General features: G+C 46.6%; 1 protein-coding gene across 1 annotated transcript in view; it reads right to left on the bottom strand.

The window, feature by feature from the left end:
* Positions 1 to 6,024: 6,024 nt before the first annotated feature.
* The window catches only part of kcnh4b (potassium voltage-gated channel, subfamily H (eag-related), member 4b), a 40,824-nt gene continuing 28,590 nt past the window's right edge, over positions 6,025 to 18,258 (bottom strand). Inside the window, exons 10-18 of the mRNA XM_056577719.1 lie at positions 17,939 to 18,188; positions 16,920 to 17,134; positions 14,179 to 14,217; positions 12,826 to 13,292; positions 10,906 to 10,997; positions 9,987 to 10,063; positions 6,623 to 7,167; positions 6,358 to 6,492; positions 6,025 to 6,289 (exon numbers count right to left, since the gene is read on the bottom strand). Coding sequence (XP_056433694.1) covers positions 6,025 to 6,289; positions 6,358 to 6,492; positions 6,623 to 7,167; positions 9,987 to 10,063; positions 10,906 to 10,997; positions 12,826 to 13,292; positions 14,179 to 14,217; positions 16,920 to 17,134; positions 17,939 to 18,188 — 2,085 coding nt within the window. The remainder of the gene's footprint in view (positions 6,290 to 6,357; positions 6,493 to 6,622; positions 7,168 to 9,986; positions 10,064 to 10,905; positions 10,998 to 12,825; positions 13,293 to 14,178; positions 14,218 to 16,919; positions 17,135 to 17,938; positions 18,189 to 18,258) is intronic.

The raw sequence follows: 18,258 nt of genomic DNA, 5'->3' as shown, positions 1-18,258 counted from the left end.
ATGTCAACTTCTCTTCTTGTTAAAATTCATTGCAAATAAACAAGGAATTACACAAGGTTTTATACAACAGACAAAGAAAGAAGAGTCTTAGAGGCAGTCAATTCATATTTACAAATCAGCTTTATTGTGATGCGTGTCAATCCACCTTCTCCATACAGATGGTACAGAAAGGGAAATGGCCCATTTCAAAATGGGAATAACCCTGGTAGAGATGTAACCTTGATGACCTCCGACCCCAGCTCTGCTTTAGTTGCAGAGGTCTGTCCCACAGCATCTGGTCCTCATAATTTCGGGCTGAGATTGCAGCATGAAGCAGTCGGACGCCTTGCCGCAACGTCTGAAGTAATTGATGGCTGATAGGAAGAAAGAAATACAATAACTATTACTACATCAACCACCATCTTTAATAAGATGACAAACGAAACAGCACAAACAAACAGTAAAAGCAGCCACAACCTGAAACATAATGTCTTAAGTAACAAGAACACAGGGGAAGAGAATGAGTTATCAAACAGCGAGACATGACTTCACCGGAGGAGGAAGACCGGTCAGCTAAAGAGCAGCATGTATCGGGTCGGATAGAAGGGCGTGTGTACTTACGGGCGGGAGGTAGCCAGTGCACATTTACGCACACGTTGTTGGGTCCACGGCACGTCTCCACAGTGGTGGAACAGCCGCTACTGAGACACAGGTTGCACCTCAGAGCTTCTCCTACAGATCAAGTATATTAGATATGAGTGGTTGGTATTCTTTAAGTGGGCCATTTAAATGGAGACGTTTGGGCTGTAGGCCTCGACTCACCAAAGCTGAAGGCCAATGCAAGCACCAGAACAACCGCTAAAGTCTTCATCTTTCTTCTCTCTCTGGACTGATCCTCTTGCTTGTCTAGAAGAAGAATTTGGATTTGGATAATGGGATGGAAGTGTCTACCCCAGTGGCTTGACCGTATTTATAGAGGTGTCTGATACTTTGGGAATTTCCAATGTTGCAACAGCAGGGACATTCCTCACTTTGTCCTCACACAACTGTTATTCTTCCCATGTTCTAGATCAGAGGTGACTAATAGAAAGTGACTCAGATGTTGTTCTATCTGGATTGATTGAGAATTATTTGTATTGAATACCCCTGTTCTAGATTCTAGAGTCAGTATCACACATCATATGGTATTCCATGAAAAGTTTTTTTTTTCTATCTCTTGTTTGGCTATTCGCTTGGACTAACTAAGACATGGTCAAATGAATCAAATGTGTGGACAACATACACATGAGGATATTCAGCCCAAACACCCAATATGCGTGTGTTTACAACGTGCACACAAGCCTATGTCAATCAAACGTCCATTATTATGCAACAATTGTGTGTTAATAGTTAAACAGTGATGACGCAAATGACTTAGAAGGCCAAATAGAAGTTTCCAGTAATCGTTGAAGATAATAAAATCACACATTTTGTTTAGATATAAATATTACATCTCTAGAGATTTACATTCCTTATGTTTATACATATTCAATAGAGTGAGAGAATTATAATTTGGGCATTGATGATAACCAACCTTTATTTGTATTCTTTGGAGAAAGGATTTCAAAAACGGTGTGGGATACACGGCTATTGTGATTTATTGATGCTTTCATATCGAGAAGTGTTGAAAATGAGTCATTACAATGTAAAGCATGCTGTACCTTGTCATGGAAAGCATCTATATCGTCCAAATGTCAAGGTCAAATCTGTCTTGGACCTTGCTGCATACAGACTACAGAGTGATGGATAGTAGCCGTTTGGTTTCTTTGCAGCGACGATGTGTTTAAACCCGTTATGTCAACATTCAATTATTTGTCAAAGTCAAAGTCCAATTTATTTATATAGCACAGTATCAGACACAGTGGTTATTCAACGTGCTTTAAAAAAAAATTAAAAAATGAAATGAAATATAATATTCATATATGAATAAACAAATACAAAAATATTCAAGTTACAACAGAATAAAACAAAACAAAACAAGATTAATTGAAAGCAATGGGGGTTTAATTTATTTTTAAAAGAAGTTACAGTTGGAGCAGACTACATTCTGTTGGTAGTTGGTTCCAACAGTGGACAGCATAATGGCTAAATGCTCAATCAATATTGTAAATAAGAAACTGTTCTTAATGTTTTATCTGGAAAAATAAAGGTACAAAAAAAAAAAAAGAAGCCTTTTCACCCTGCTTAGACCTGACAGGCACAACCAGCTGACTCAATTCTGAATTGTACTGGAAGCCAATGCAAAGCCTTGAGGATTGCTGTGATGTGTTCTCGCTTTTGGATTTTTTTAAAGTTCTGGCAGCAGCATTTTGAATTAATTGCAGCTGCTTGATTGATTTTTTGGGGAGGCCAGTGAGGAGGGCATTGCAATAGTCAAGCCTGGATGATACAAATGCATGCATGAGCTTCTCTAAGTCCTGCTGAGATACGAAATCTCTGATCTTTTCAATATTTCTTAGGTACCAGAAGGCTGTTTTAGTTGTAGCTTTTATATGATCACAAAAAATAAGATCCGCATTCAAGATAACACAAGAAACAAGATTCTTTACATGGGTTTTTGTCTGAAGACTTAGACTCTAAGTAAGCACTGAGCCTCAGTCTCCCTTCTTTATTCCCAAATACAACTATCTCAGTTTTATCTTTAATTAATCCTAAGAAACTATTTTGCATCCAGCTATTTACTTTTTCAATGCACAGGCATAAAGGGTCAATTGGACCAAAGTCATTAGGTGATAATGCAAGGTAAATCTTGGTGTTATCTGCATAGCTGTGGTATGTTATGTTATACTCTTGAAATATTTGGCCTAGGGGGAGCATGTAGAGGTTAAATAACAGAGGCACTAGAATGAATACCTGAGGAACTCCATATGTGGGCTAAAAGATCCGTAGCACCATATACTTGGCACTGTACACAAGCATTCCCTATTTACTCCACACTGTTGAAAATGTCAGCTATGATTACTGTGTATACCTGAGGATATGTCTTAGTATAAATATTCAGTTGAAATTAGAATCCTCACTTTATGTTTATGCATTCATCATTCTCCACCAATGTCATACAGCTAAGAAATTGCTATCCAGTGTTTTAACCCCTTAATATTGAGAATGGCAAAGTATACTAAATAATGAAAGACAAGTCACCAACAAGCTTACTTGAATTGTACCGTTTTCTTGACTTAGAAAACTAATAGTTTTTGTAGATTGTCCCATTTCAATTGTTTTTACCTCTCTAAACTCCCTAAACCCCAATCTTAAAGTCCCTGCACTGGCTCCCAATTAGTTACAGAATTGATTTTAAAGCACTTCTGCTTGTTTTTAAGTCTTTGAAGGGGGTTGGGCCAAACTACTTACATGACATATATTCCCAAATAAGGTCCCTAAGATCACAACATAAACAATTACTACTGAAACCGACCGTCAGAACAAAGCAGGGTGAAGCAGCTTTTAGCCACTATGGTGTCCATCTCTGGAACCAGCTTCCAGAGACCATCAAAAACTCCCCCACTGTCACCATTTTTAAAACAAGAGTTAAGACCAAACTCTTTTTAGATGCTTTCAGCAGTTAATGCACATTGTTTTTATCTATCTTTTCTATTTTCTCTTTTACTTTTAAATTCACTCTTTGCTGTTGGTATTCCATGTATATTTTACATTTTACTTTTGCTAAAATTGTGTATGGTTCCAAATTTGTATCTTTATTTTATTTATTCATTTTCTTTTTAATTTTTCTTTTGTGTGAAGCACATTGAATTGCCACGTGTATGAAATGTGCTATACAAATAAATATGCCTTGCCTTGCCTTGCCTAAACCCACAGTGCAGTGGTTCAAGGCCATGTAGTAAGCAAAATAATTAAAATCTGAGGAAACAAAAGGTTTTATCTTCGTTTGTTTCAATTGGTTTACCTGGGTCAAGACTTGAAAATAATAAGAGGTTGGAGTAGCGCTAAGTTTAGGCAAAGTCTCCAAAATTAGCAAATCCAATTCAAAATATATTTTAAGTTCAGGCAAATAGAGTTGAATGACACGAGCCAATCAATCGCAATTGCACCATGCGGCACATTTTTTGCGATAAAGATCGAAAATTGGTCAATTTCCTAGGGTAAACCCTCTCTTAGCTACGATTATGATTGTAAACACTGTTATTATCACAATCGAGCCAGGAAACTGGATTATTAGATTATAGATTAAAAAACAAACAAAGGTAAGAGATTCAGATACAGATGAGGCGTTCCAGGTTTCTCAGTTATTCCCTCCAGTGGGATGAGGAAGTCTGATACTCTGGACTGGCAACCAAAACCTGAAAAGGGCAAGTGGACTGTGGTTGATGTCTGGTTTTAGCAGCCACGTCTGTAGATCCAGTCTCCTCTGCCTCGGCCGATGACCCTCGTCTCCTCCGACCCGTCGTGGGTGGTGGGCCCACGACCAGGCCCAGATACAGGGTCAGTCGCCTAAGGACTCAACCGCCACAAAGAAGTGGATCCAGTAGCACGATTCTCTACCTGGCTTCCACTGTTCCCGGGTACAGGCAGCCTGAACGTCATCGCAGTAGTCATGACAAACCTTAACTTTGTTCATTATCTTATGAGTAGATATTTGATACCTGTATATTGATGTTATTCTTTGGGAATCCAAGAGAAACAACACACATTATATCCTCAGCAACTCTTTATTTTTTATCATTTGGAGAAATTATTTCCATCCCAACAATGACTCCCAATACTGTGTATCTTCCACGGCTTGTGTGATTCATTGATACTTTCTATCAGGATGCATTGATATTTTGAATAGAATGTAAATAATTAAACGGCAAAAAGTATCTACATATGGATGCACATATGTGTTTCTATGTATACATGTGCTTATGTGTGTGGTGTTGTATGTTGTGTGTGTGTGATTAAAAATAACAGGCGCTTTGTGTGCTTTTGAGAAATCCTTCATAGATTATATATATAGACATCTACATAGATATCTTTTTATATATATATATATACACATACAAACACACACACACACACTTGGACTGTGGATAGGGATGACTAAACAATATCATTTTTACAATTGCAGAATAGGTTTAGAAAATGTAGTTCAAGAACCAATGGGTTTCCGAATCCAAAAGAAGAGAGGTAGCAGCTAAAACAGAAGTACAATCTATGCCGTGCGGTGAACACTCCACATCACGTGCTTTACTACAGAGTACCCTCTGGCTCTGTCGCCTGCGGCCTCTGTCTACAGTACATACAGGTGATCATAGAGAATGCTTACACATTACTTTGGATGCCTTTTCCTTAGGAAACAGAAATCAACAACTTTACCATGCAAGGAGGTAACAGCGTTTTAACATCAAGTTATCAACATAAATCAGGATAATGAGTAGTAGAACAAGCTTTTGTAGAGCTGGAGAGTGTGTGTTAATTCATGTAATGCTAAATGTTTAGAATAATACCTTTTTTTATGGAATTCATGTACTAACTACTGTATATCAATGCTTGTACCAACTACAAGCGTTCTTCAACCAATAAATAAATAAATAGTAATTTAATTGGCGTATCATGCAAGTTGAATACTCATTCATAGCTATTCCAATATCCTGAAAAAAATCACCACAAAAATTCATTTTGTGCTGATTTTCTCTAAATAAAAGACAGATTCATGCTCTGAAGAGGGTTTCCTAAAATGTAGTATTTTCCAGGAACCTAAAAATTAGAGTTCTGTAAATGATATGCTGCATATTCATATCACATACAAATGAAAAACGAATGATTCAAAATTAACCAAAGAGAATCCAATGCACGAAGGACTTGACTTTGCATAGAAGAGCGGCCAATAAAGCCCCAACAGCCCCCACTACAGGACACAGTAAGTAGCGCGCCCCCAACCTCCAGGAAAAACCCATTAAAACACTGACAAGTAGGATCGTCTCCCCCCAGGCTCGGCGGCCCCTCCGGCAACCACCGCCGTGCCCTCCGCAGGGTTTCAAGGTCCCTCGCTGCCGTTGCCCGGGAAACCTAGTCCGTGAGGTCCAGCGACCACGACTGTTCCGTGCTCTGCGTCTGGAGGTCGGCGCTGGAGCGGCGCGACGAGGCGCTCTCCGTGGAGCCCCCGCAGCCCCCCAGCAGGCTCTCCAGGCTGGTGTGGCCCACGCCGCCGGAGTCGCCCAGGGGCCCGGGGCCGTTCAGGGCGTCTAGGGCCCCCAGAGGGTCCCGGCCCCGAGGCTCCGCGCCCGGGGAACCCACGGGGACCACCCCCGAGAACGCGGGGGGCGGGGAGGCGCTGACGGAGGAGGAGGAGGAGGAATGGGAGGAGGAGCGGGAGGAGGAGTGGGGGGCGAAGGGGTGCACGTTGTCCCTGCGGAGGCGGCCGGAGGCCTGCGACGGGACGGTACGGCCGTTGTAGGGGTCGGGGGGGGCGAGGGCGGGGAGCTCCCCGTGTGGGCCCGCAGCACAGGGCTGGCTGTCCGGGGGAGGCGGGCGGTGCTGGTGGTGGGGGGGCGGGTGGAAGGGGCTGGAGGGAGGGGCGAGCAGGCTGGAGGTGGACGTGGGGGCGCTGGATAACAGACAGGAGAATTCCCCCAGAGCCCCGCCGCCGCCTCCGCCCCCCGCGTACTGCAGGAACAGGGACGGCTGGGACTGGCTGATGTTCATGGGGCTGGTGCTCAGAGGCCGGCTCTCCGGCTCTCCGTGCCCAGGATGGGACGCCGGGCCCGGGTTCCCGCACTGGAAGGCCGGGCCGAAGCCCAGCCGGGACGGCGGGCCATGGCTCCATGGAGCCGGGGGGCTGGGGCGGGCTTCCTCGGAGTCCACGGGACGGGGGTGGAAGATGTTAGCGGCTCCAGGGCTGGCCGACCGGGACTGGTAGAGGGGCCCGTTGGCCCCGTCGACGCCCCGCTGGGCCATGCGTGGCGGTAGGGGCCCCAGGTGGCTGAGGCTCTCCACGCTGCCAGACACGCGGTGGAGGTGCATGCTGGGTAGGGGCCCGTGGGACAGGCTGCAGGGCGGACCCAAGGCCGGGGTGGGGGCGGTCTGGAGGGGGTGGGACTGGGAGCAGAGGGCCGGGCCGTGGTGGTGGGCGGTCACCTGGAGCTGGAGGAGGAGCATGATGTGGTGGAGGTCCTTGCTGAGCTGGGAGACGTCCTGGTTCAACGTGCCCATCTGAGGACACAAGTGCACTGTAACAGTCACCCACACCAACCTCCATGCTAACCGTGTCCACTGCCATGCGTGGTGTCTGCACCATAATGTTGACTTCGTTTCGTAAAATATACAAAGTAATATATAAAGGAATATAGTAAATAAACAGAAAACAGTGAAACAATTACACAATTTCCCCAAATCATGATTTGCCATCTCAATAGATATCTCCAAGAAGGCAAAGACGACAACATTTAGGACTTGAAATGGACAGGATCTGGACTTCAGGCTCAGGAGCAACATATCAACACACACATCAAATAACCAAAGAGTCTTGGATGTCTGTGAGCATCACGCTTAAATGTTGTTCTGACTAAGTGTGAGTGATAAGTCATAAAATAGACTAAGCTGAGTCACTTTGGTTTATGGTATCAACGACCTTGACTTCATCAATGAAGGTTTTTAGCGTTGGAGCTGGTCAGCGATAGAAGACAGTGATTAGTCCCAATTATTCTACTTCATTTAAGAATGCTATATTCTGATTGGCTGGGAGGGGTGCATTAATCTGGCATATTGCCCGTTGACTTGTCGGTTCTACTTGCTGCTGACTGAGCACAGTAGATCAATACGCTGCTTGTATCGTTTTCTATCACATACATTTCAAACATGAGGTCCAATGTAAAAATAAACCTTGTTTAAAAAAGTTTCTAAAATGTGTCGGAAATCTATCAGAGGGTCAGTCGATACATAGTTTTGCAAGCGAGATACGAATAAGAAAAAGGCTCATTATTAAAGTATTTGAATTGTTTTATTATGTTGGCCGGTGAGAAGTAGAATAAACGGAATAATCACCTCAAGGCAGGGCAATAAACAGTTTGATATGCCCGGCTCGTGGAAGGTTACCGCCCTCGACGAAGCCATCCACGAGCCGGGCATATCAAACTGTTTATTGCCCTGCCTTGAGGTGATTATTCCTTACTTAGGTCGCGTGCAGACAGGGGCACCGAATCCATCTGGTGAAGCCTAACTTCTGAAGATGAATCTTCAAAACTCTTACGGGGGAGGATTATAACAAAGCCCAGCAGGGTTAACAAGACAGGGTTCATCCGCATGAGGGAGTGTAGTGGTTGACGCAACCGAGCCAGAGAACAGACTGCAGCGTGGAGGCACACAGGGGAACGAGCCCCTCTGTCCCCGTTTCTTCCTGTGCATTCCTTCCTGGTTCCTGTCTTCCTGAGGAGGGCCCTCCTCATCCTCTGTTACTTTTTTCTCCCTTCTTCGTCTGGAAGAAGCCGAGTCAGCAGTAAGAGGGAACGCTGTGCGGCGCTGCAGAAACAGCCCGCTGATTAATGACTACCTGCTTCAGATGTCACCTGCCGCGCTACCATCTGCCGTGTCCCGCGGCGCTACCGCACTACGCTGGATCTTCTCTACATAGCGCTGCTGCAAAGGGATGCAGGGGGAACGCACCTGTCAGTCCGCCACTCTGCGATCGATCCGTGGCCGCGTTGTTACAGCTTTGACTGACTTTCATGCACCGCCAATCATAAAAATGTCTGAATAAATCCAGAAATTGACGAGCTGTGAAGTGTGTTTCTGTTGTTCCTATTGCAGCTTTGCACCCGGCCCAGTGCTTTCTTTTATCTTTGTGCACAACTGATGACAAAGTCGCATTGAGGTTAGTGGGGCTGAGAACACAGGTGTTTAAGGATCAGGGAGGGGTAAGATATCTTGCCCAAGGGGTCGGACAGGTAGGTCGGTAGTTGTGCAGTAGCTAAAGAGTTAAAGAGTAACCATTACTCGTGAACGTCATCGCAAATCCACGACCAATGACACGAAGGGTCCAACTTGCACAGCACTATCTTGTTCACAACACACGTAAGAAGCAGTTCACTTTTAAACTCGCAAATAGCTGAGTGTGACACACCCATTTAAGTTAAAAGGCCCCTATTGTACCACCGGATGAGAGTGTGATTAGCTACGGCAAGCTATTACAAAACCTTTCCGATAGCGACTTCACACGTGGGAGTTTCCTCCACCCCGATGTACGATAGATGGAGCACCAGCAACCAGCTTATATACAGTAGACTGTATCAACTGGTAGGCCCATCTATCATTCCTGTTTGTCATATCCCCGTAGGGTCCATTCTGAAATGTGATGGCTACTCACAGCTGTTTCAGACCGGCCGCCGGGAGAATCGGTTGATTCCCTGAACGGCCGGTCTTACTCAGGGTCGGTCAGCCGCCCTGTCACCCCCACCATCCCAAAAATAAATAAGTATGTTGAATCGGAAATGGTTTTACCAGCGGCCTTTGCGTCGCGGAGCAATCCAACATCATAAGAGAGGATAGGGTGTCCCCGGTCAAGACTTTAACATAAACGTGACCGTTTTACAGAACACTTTTGGTTACTAGTACTTCTTTGTCTTCCAGGTTTGGCTTGAGCCTGAGTGAAACAATGAGTGCTCAGTGCATAGATTGTACCGAGTGTAATGGAGTCGCATTGACATTTAGCTTGTTTACCTTTCATTTACTCCACTAATACATTTCATCAAATGTATCATCAAACCTAAGGTCTGATAGATAGTTTTTCTGATATGAATCCTGGTCCATTTCTGGACTTGAATAAGCAAAATTTTTGTGCAAAGATGTACTCAAATGTCCCTCTCCAGATGAAATGCACGCCATTGCCATGCTTCAATAGTTACTGGCAGATTTGGGTTACCAGGTCAAATCAATTAAACATTCTGGCTGCCTAACAAGAATATAACCCCCCACAATTCTTAGTGTAGTGAGTGGAGACAGCTGAGCCCCAGTCCTACTGAAGGCATTGTGGGTACCTTGAGGTTGAGCTCCGAGATGCTGTGTTTCACCTGCTCCGTCTCGAACAGCAGCATGCAGTTGGCCTCCCTGGACCCTGGGGACCGTGAACACAATCCTCCATCACCATGGGAACACGAGTCATATGATCACTGCATAAGGCTACATAACAGTGTGTTCTGTCTCGAGTCCACGTTGCCACGACCACCCCTTCGTTGTTCTCCATCCATGCTCCGTCTTTCAGAAAGCCGATTCCATCCACATGGTCTATCCACACTAACAACAAAGTTATTAAGCTATTAATACATCACAAGGTGAGACGACATTTAAAAATCATCCACTTGGATCCTCTTCTGTTTTAGTAATGACCTGGACATTGTCATTGACATTGACATTGTATAAAACTATCCCTCTACCCCCCCCCCTAACCTAAGCATTCTGAATCCCATAAAAAAAGAAGCTGTAATCTCAAAGCGATTGTTATACTGTAGACTTTTGTTGTGCGTCTCTCGTTCCTAAGGTGAGGACTAAGACACATTTGGTGTCTACGGTTCTCGCGTCAGAGGAGCTGAGAAACAGCCTGGCTTTTAGGGTTTTGCTTTCCTTCCAACAACTCGCGTGTCATCTTATATCTATAACTCCCAAATCCTTCTCTTTACTTTGTTTTCCGCTGTTATTTGATTTAACATCTGACGTTTGGTTCCCCCGGCGCGAGGCACTCATCAGCATTCCTGTCATGCACCCAAACACAGCGATGGCTGAAGACTTACTACAGACCGACCCCAGGGAGGCCTGAAGGTCAGATCATCCCCTAGGTCCCACCCCACCGACCCACCTCCCCATCTCCTCCCCCGCCGCCCCAACCCCCAGCCATCTGGAGCCCAGGCGTGCGACCAGACCCCCCCCCCCCCACCCCCACCCCCTGCGGGCACGTCCTACCTGGGGAGGCGCCAGGTGCGCTGGCCTTGGGGCCGCTGTGCTCCACGTTGAAGTGGAAGGAGCGCGCGTTGTCCTCGATGCCGTCCACCACCCTGGCAGGTCGGAGAGAGGCGGGGGGGGGGGGGGGAGTTAATGTAACAGTAGAGTCCATTCAATTATCGAGCTGAGCGTGGCCAGGTGAACCCAAGGCGCTGGCAGAAGATCGCCTGGGGGGGGGGGAGACGTGGGCTGGGGACCAAGTGTGTGTGTGTGTGTGTGTGTGTGTGTGTGTGTGTGTGTGTGTTGGGGGGGGAGGGGTTCAGCCCGGGAGGGAGCCGTCTGGCCGGCGGGTCACCTGAGAGGTTCCCCTGCGTCCGGGCTGCGGCGCTGCTGATACATTATGAATATGGACGCCCGCCGATGAGAGCTGTTGAAAAATTCAGTGGGAGCCGAGACGCAATCTAATGGAAGCGGCCACTTAGTCTCCCCGAGGATACACTCGAAGGGGGGGCTGACCACCTGGGGAGCTCCTCATTTATTTATTTGTAGCAAGTGAGCCTCGATGACACTCATTGGTACAATCTCTGTTCCAAGATGTACCCGGCCAAACGCGTGGCATTAAGACACAGGGATAGGCTCAAAATGGCCGACATGCGAAGGACACTAAACACTGACAATTATATTCAAAGTCATGTGCTAGGAAAAAGACAGTCCAGTTCCAGGCTCCTCAAAATGAATAGGAAGTGAAAACAGCCGATTTGAGATCATTCTGAAGGTGGTTCCAAGGGGACGGTGCAGTATTACCAAAACGTGTCTTTCCTCATTCCCTCAAGGTGAATATCTTAGTGAATATGTCTTATCGGTGTCGGCCACGTCACAGGATGAGGTGATACTGTACGGAGATCCATGAGTTGGAGGGATATTCCACTCCAATGCAACATTATACTCATTTAACAGATCGAGGCGTGACTGATTAAAGGCTAGCTCACTCTGGGGCCAGCTACAGTATGTAGTAGCGGCTACTGCTGCAAATGTGTGTTCAATGTCAACATATGTCGGTATTCTTCTCCACTATTTAGTCAATTAGAAAGATTGCGTTATCAAAAGCAAATCCTAGTGAATTCAGATGTGGTCGTTATGGAGCCTGTAGGGAGTCTTGCTCAAGGAATCGAATGGGTTGTAGGAATGCTGCTGACATTGGGGTTCAAACCCAGAGCCTCTCGGCAGGAAGTGAAGCATCCTGAACCTAGTGGTAGTAGAGACTCAAAGCCAGCTGCGTTACGATGTGCAAAGAGATTAACTGCAAAAGCCCTAAGTACACAGACGTGTCGGGACACATGCAGACATGTATTTATATCTTTTGCATCCAAAATAGACCAGGCAAATTATAGCCCTGCTGAATTCGCACTCCTTGTGCTTTGCTCCATAAAAAATACAATTATTAAAAATATTAATTATTTGTTGGGTCACGCTGCAATTATGAGGCGAAATCCGCACTCTGTGTTCTTTGGGCTTAAAATAGACTGTCAGTCATTTAGTCAAGCAAAGTAAACTAGAGGGTGCATATTTTGACTCAAATATGTGCGATAGTGCAACCTTGGGGTCAATGTCCCACTGTGGACGCCTGAAGGCATCTGGGCTCGCAGGACATTGCTGACTAAAGATATCTGACAGGGTGTTTTTGGATTTAAAAAAGAGTGAAGGTCAAAGGTCACTGATATTAGAATACAATGAAAGGGTTCAAACGATGTGTCGGGGACACAGATGCGCCACGGTGTGGTCTCCCAAGAATTTTCTGAAAAGGTGTTCCAAGGGCCAAACCTTGGGAACCACTTTAAAAATGTGGCGTCGCAATCCCACTCATAATACAAACCCTGACAACGTTCTTCAACGTGTTTCCCCAAAACAACAAACGACGCTCAGGGTTAACTCCTCCGGTACCTAGGACTGAGGTCCGGCGGGGCGAAGCACGTCACCGTGGGGATGAGGAGCTTGGCGGGCTTCTGCTCCCCGCCGGGCTGCCCTTTGGCCCCCACCGTGGCCCCCGACGCCCCGAAGGCGGGGGCCAACGCGTGGAGGCCGTGCTCCTTCTTGGAGGCCAGCTGTGGCGTGAGGCTCAGGGCGCGGGCGCCGCGGCTGAGGTTGGGCGAGCGGCAGCGGCGCAGGGCGTTGAACTGCCGCAGCTCGTCGCCCAGCAGGTTGCCCAGCGAGGTGCGGCGCACCGGGCTGCCGAAGCTGGGCAGCAGCAGGTTGCGTCCGGAGCGGAGGGAGGCGGGCGACAGGCCGAAGGCCTCGGGGTCCTCGGGGCCGGAGCCGATGCCGCCGCCGCCGCCGCCGCCGCCGCCGCCGCCGCCGGCCTTGGTCTCCACAATGGACGGCAGCTTGTGGTCGCCGGCGACGCGTGAGTTCTGACACATCGGAGAGAGAAGGAGGATTGAGACGTGAACATGAGACGTGGCGTCTTTAACAAGGGCTTCCTTACGTTTTAAAGCGGATCATTCTCATGGGTTTAGCATGAAGGAAGCTAGAAGGTTAGGTTAGGTTTCTTAAAAGGGACGTCTCTGTGTCTTAAGTGCATCTGATCTGTATATTTTAATTGAATAACTTATGAATTAAGAATAACTTTAAGGTTAATAGGCGCTAAAAGGACATCCGTCATCAATATGCGATAAGGTAACTTCAGTAACTGACTTTTCTTTTATCGAAAAGGGACTCCATCTAATGTATACAGTATAAGAAAACAGAATTACACAAGCATCGCCTAGCCAGAGATATAATGACACATGGTGGTCTATGGTCTATATAAGGCACATCAAAGAACACAGTATAAAGTTTTGTTTTTCATTATGCTACATTGTAGATATTACACATATATATTTTCTGTAAAGCTATTACATACTCCGTCATTAGGGAGTAAAGAATCTTCCATGGCTCTCGATTAAATGTTGCTGACCCAGTTAGCTAGCAAGCTAACTCCAAGGGCCCATCGTTAGCCAACTTCTTAATGAGTTTTTCTTCAAGGAGGTCCTGCCCCTAACTATCCCTAGCCGCTGGAAACACCACAGGGAGGCTACCTTTACACAGCGCTCACACACACACACAAGCATTAAAAAGAACGAGCATTAGAAGCCCCTTGTAAAGCACAAAGGCGATCCTTACCCACCAACGGACGGTGTGCACAGAATAGATGGTGTGGGCAATGCGTGAGGTTCATTATTTCTAGGGGACACGGGGGAAGGGTTGTGTTGGGGAATGACGTTAGGGGCAGATTAATACAAAGGGTGCAGAACTTACATGTGAAAGCCTGGGTGACCTTGTAAACCTGGTGAGGCCCTGTCGTGACAAGACAGAAAACAAGAGAGGCGTGAGACAAAACACAGCCACTGGCAACTGTCCTGGGTATAAACTCACATATATGTCCAAACGAAATGCACTCATCCGCCCGCACGCACGCACGCACGCACACACACACACACACACACACACACACACACACACACACACACACACACACACACACACACACACACACACACACACACACACACACACACACACACACACACACACGGATGCACAGACACACACACCAACATTTCCTTTGTGGGAATGAATCGACAGTGTACATTTTTTAAAAATACGTTTTTTTAAAGACGATACTCGATTTATTCTTGAGCTGCTGCCAAGAATCTCCTTAATAACCTCCTCGCCCACTCAGAGGGCCACATTCGGTCCCCAAAGAGTGACTTTCGTACGGGCCATTATCCCAAAACAAGCCGCTCCGTGTTCCACGGCCGTCGCGGTACGAGCTCTTCTGTAATTGATCCTTCTGTAGCGACATGCCGAGGGAATCTGCCTTTTTCTCCAGTCGCCTGCAGAGAAGCTGCTGGCAATTTGTTACAATTACCAGTGGAGGGATGCGACAGCAAACAGAGGCGTCCTTAAACCCCCCCCCCCCCCCCCCCAAATGTACCTGATCTGTTCAGCTTCAGACAGCGAGACCCAATGGATCTGAACTGTGAAAAATATGAACTTATCATAGGAGTAAAAAAAAAAAACACCCAGTGCTAACACCGCTAAGCCAATCTGAGTAGACACTGGAGGCCGGCCGAGGACAAAGGATGGATGCGGCGATCATCCATCAGTGGTGTTTCTACACAGCAAACTAGTTTAGAAAAAAGTAAAAGGATTATGGAGAGGGAATAGAGCCACACTTTGGTAGAACATAATGCTTTTTTTCTTCCCTCTATAATTGAACTAGGAGGCTTCGTGAGGCTTGCTGTTTTATTTCCCTCTGTAGCGATGGCATTTTCTGTCTGATATGTTGTGACACGTCGGGGAGTATGTCGTTAGTGTGTTTATGAAACAAAATTATCTCTGCGGAGCGTCGGCGAAAAGTGCCACGAATTTAACATAACGTGAATTACTAAGGCAATAACGGCGCCATTATGAAGCAGCGCCATTAAAACGACTTTATCGCTCTGTGCCGCTCTCCTGCACCGTTCCTGAGAGTTTGGGGTATTATTGGATGTCTCTCTTTGTTACTCAATGGGACTTAGGCGGATTAAGATGTTAAGGGCCTACATCTGCTGAATGCTACAGTGAGAGCAAATAATTAATTTAGAAAGCATGATCAAGATTATGATTTTCAATGTCCTGCTTTCCTGATTTTAAAACATGCAACCATGTTTTGGATACATACATATCGATACATATATACTTTATTCATAAAAATATCATATAAAACACTGAAATTAGACAAAAAATGTAGTGTGTTTGATTATTGTAGGACTTCTTGTTGCCAGCGTTGTGGGACCCACTGTTTCAGCAGATGGTCTGAGGGCACACAAGCGCCCATCGTGGCTCCGCAACAGATCTCTATTCTGAATCCGCACATCTGCGCCAACTAATTAACAAGCGGACTAGTATATCAACCGACTGACTTGCTTAGCTGCTAATAAACTGCATACCTCATCATCAATGTGGTGAAACACACTATATCAGAAAGGATTTGAAACAACAATGCTGAAAAGGGAATCAAATCAAATAATAGGCAGTCTTTTGTAGACCACTCAACTGTCTTTGTGTCATTCTGCTTTTAAAAATAATTCACAAAAGCAGATTTGCTTAATAAGTACTCTGGATGGGTAAATATATGATGGTGCACTCTACAGTGGACCCCGGTAATTACATCCCAGTAGAAACAGGGGGAGTTTGATCAGTTTGATGCACCAATCAGTTGATGCACTAATCACGCTGGTAATTTCTCGGATGATTCTCAGAAAATAATTGTCCTGCGTTGTTTGTTTTGTGTGTTGTTTGCTTTGTCAGAAAGACAGAGAAAGGAGGTTTCTCTGCATGTGACTCATCGTATATTATTACATCAAATAAAATAGATTGCCTAAATTGAGAAACGACAGCACATTTCTAATGTGTGTGTGTGGGTGTGTACGGTCTAGATGTGTGTTCTCGTGTGTCTGTGCGTGTGTTTGTGTGTCAGCAAATATGCCCACTGTGGCATTGGCCCACACGCATCACCATGACGACTAGGCCCTTGCACAGTCCTCGATCTCTTCGATATTAAAGGGGAAGACGTTTCCTTTTATCATTAAAACGTCTTTATCTTCCAAACAAAGACTCTAAAATCCTCCACAGCATTATTTAGATACATTGTATTGAACTATTTCTCCTTACGTCTAATTTCTTCTTATCTGAGCCTTTCCCGTGCATTATGTGCCAGTGTTAGAGACAGTGTCGCTGCGTGTGGAATGTTCCAGAGACATCCTGTGGTTTGAGGCTGCTTCGTTAAAAAGAGATGAGGATTGTTTAGGCAGAGTATGAATATTTCAGACGGTGGTGAATTTTAAATGTTGATTTCATCGGCTGAACGTTCCTGGTTGGTTTAACCTGAGGATATAAACTACAGCACAGACACTCTGTGTAGCGAGGGCGGGGGGGGGGGGCGGCGGCTATAGGAGGGACCTCAGTGATGGCGGGTGCGTGCGTAACGGCGGGTGCGTGCACGCGCGTCCCACCTCGTCCTGGCTGCCCTGCCGCAGGTTGTAGGTGAGGTTGTGGTGGATCTCGGAGGTGAAGACGCTGGCGTACTCGGGGTACAGCTCCAGCACGTCCTTGAGGGCCCGCACGCTGATGTACTGGAGGTCACAGTAGGTCAGCGCCTTCACGTCCGCGTTGGTCTTGATCACCTGCTCCGTGTCGGGCAGGTCCGAACCAATCAGATCGCCTTTACCTGGAGGACCACGGCAGGATGGAGGCGGTTATGGGATGAGGACTTGTTACGGCTTGGTACCAAACTGTTTCTGTCGCGGCTTGGTTTTAAACTGTTTCTGTTATGGCTTGGTCTTAAACTGTTTCTGTCACGACTTGGTATTAAACTGCTTCTGTTATGGCTTGATACTAAATTGTTTCTGTTTGGGCTTGGTATTAAACTGTTTCTGTTACGGCTTTGTGCTAAACTGGTTATTTCTGGTTCTGCTACTATAAACACTGGGAAAGGAAAGTCTAGTGCTGGTAACCTCCCAGCCGAATGGTTCTGAATTCAAATGCAAATGTCCAAAAGCAAAAATCCAGCAACCAAGACACATGACGGTAACGAAATGCTTTGTACAGTGCTTCAGACACATCTTTAGGCATAAGGTGGGAGGTGAGGGTATCTTGCTCAACAAGGCCTAAAGGTACATGGAGATATGGGATTGAGCACGGAACCTGTTGCCTGGGATTCAAACTCAATAACTGGCGACAGTGCTCTCCAGATCATGCCCGTGTATTTTGATGTTCCATTAGAACGTTCCACCTCATCACCAACTCATCCCTTCCCATCCCTTCCCAGTGCTCTAGTTGCTAGGAGACCAGAGAAATCCAAACCTCAACCCTCCCTCTCCCCCCCCCCCCCCCCCTGTCCCCCCCCCCTCGTGGGCCACTTTAGCCAGTATGGCAAGCACCATCTCACCCCTCCCTCTCCCTCCCCTTAACCCCCCCCCCCCCCGCCAACGTACCCAGTCCCCCCCCCCCTCTCCCCCGCAGGCCACCGTACCCAGTATGGCGAGCACCATGCTGTCCCGCAGCACCTCCAGGGAGCCGGAGCAGACGAAGTAGTTGGCGTGGAGGGCGTCGCCCTGCCGGATGAGGTACTCCCCGGGCGCGCAGAAGGACGTCTTGATGTGCAGCGAGAGCGAGCGCAGGCAGCCGCGGCTGGCGCCCTCGAACACGGGCAGCTGCAGGATGTCCTTGTTCAGGTGCATGGCGATGTCGGCCCGCAGCTCGTCAGGGAAGTCGTGCAGGAGCTGGGGGGGTCAGAGGTCACTTATGGGTTTGATGTTTTTATGAAGCGTCATAAATATATACTTTTTATAT

Source organism: Gadus chalcogrammus, chromosome 18, assembly GCF_026213295.1.
Source record: "Gadus chalcogrammus isolate NIFS_2021 chromosome 18, NIFS_Gcha_1.0, whole genome shotgun sequence".
Taxonomy (NCBI): Eukaryota; Metazoa; Chordata; class Actinopteri; order Gadiformes; family Gadidae; genus Gadus; species Gadus chalcogrammus.
The sequence above is the reverse complement of the archived record's forward strand: the minus strand, read 5'-3'. Positions and strand labels throughout refer to the sequence as shown.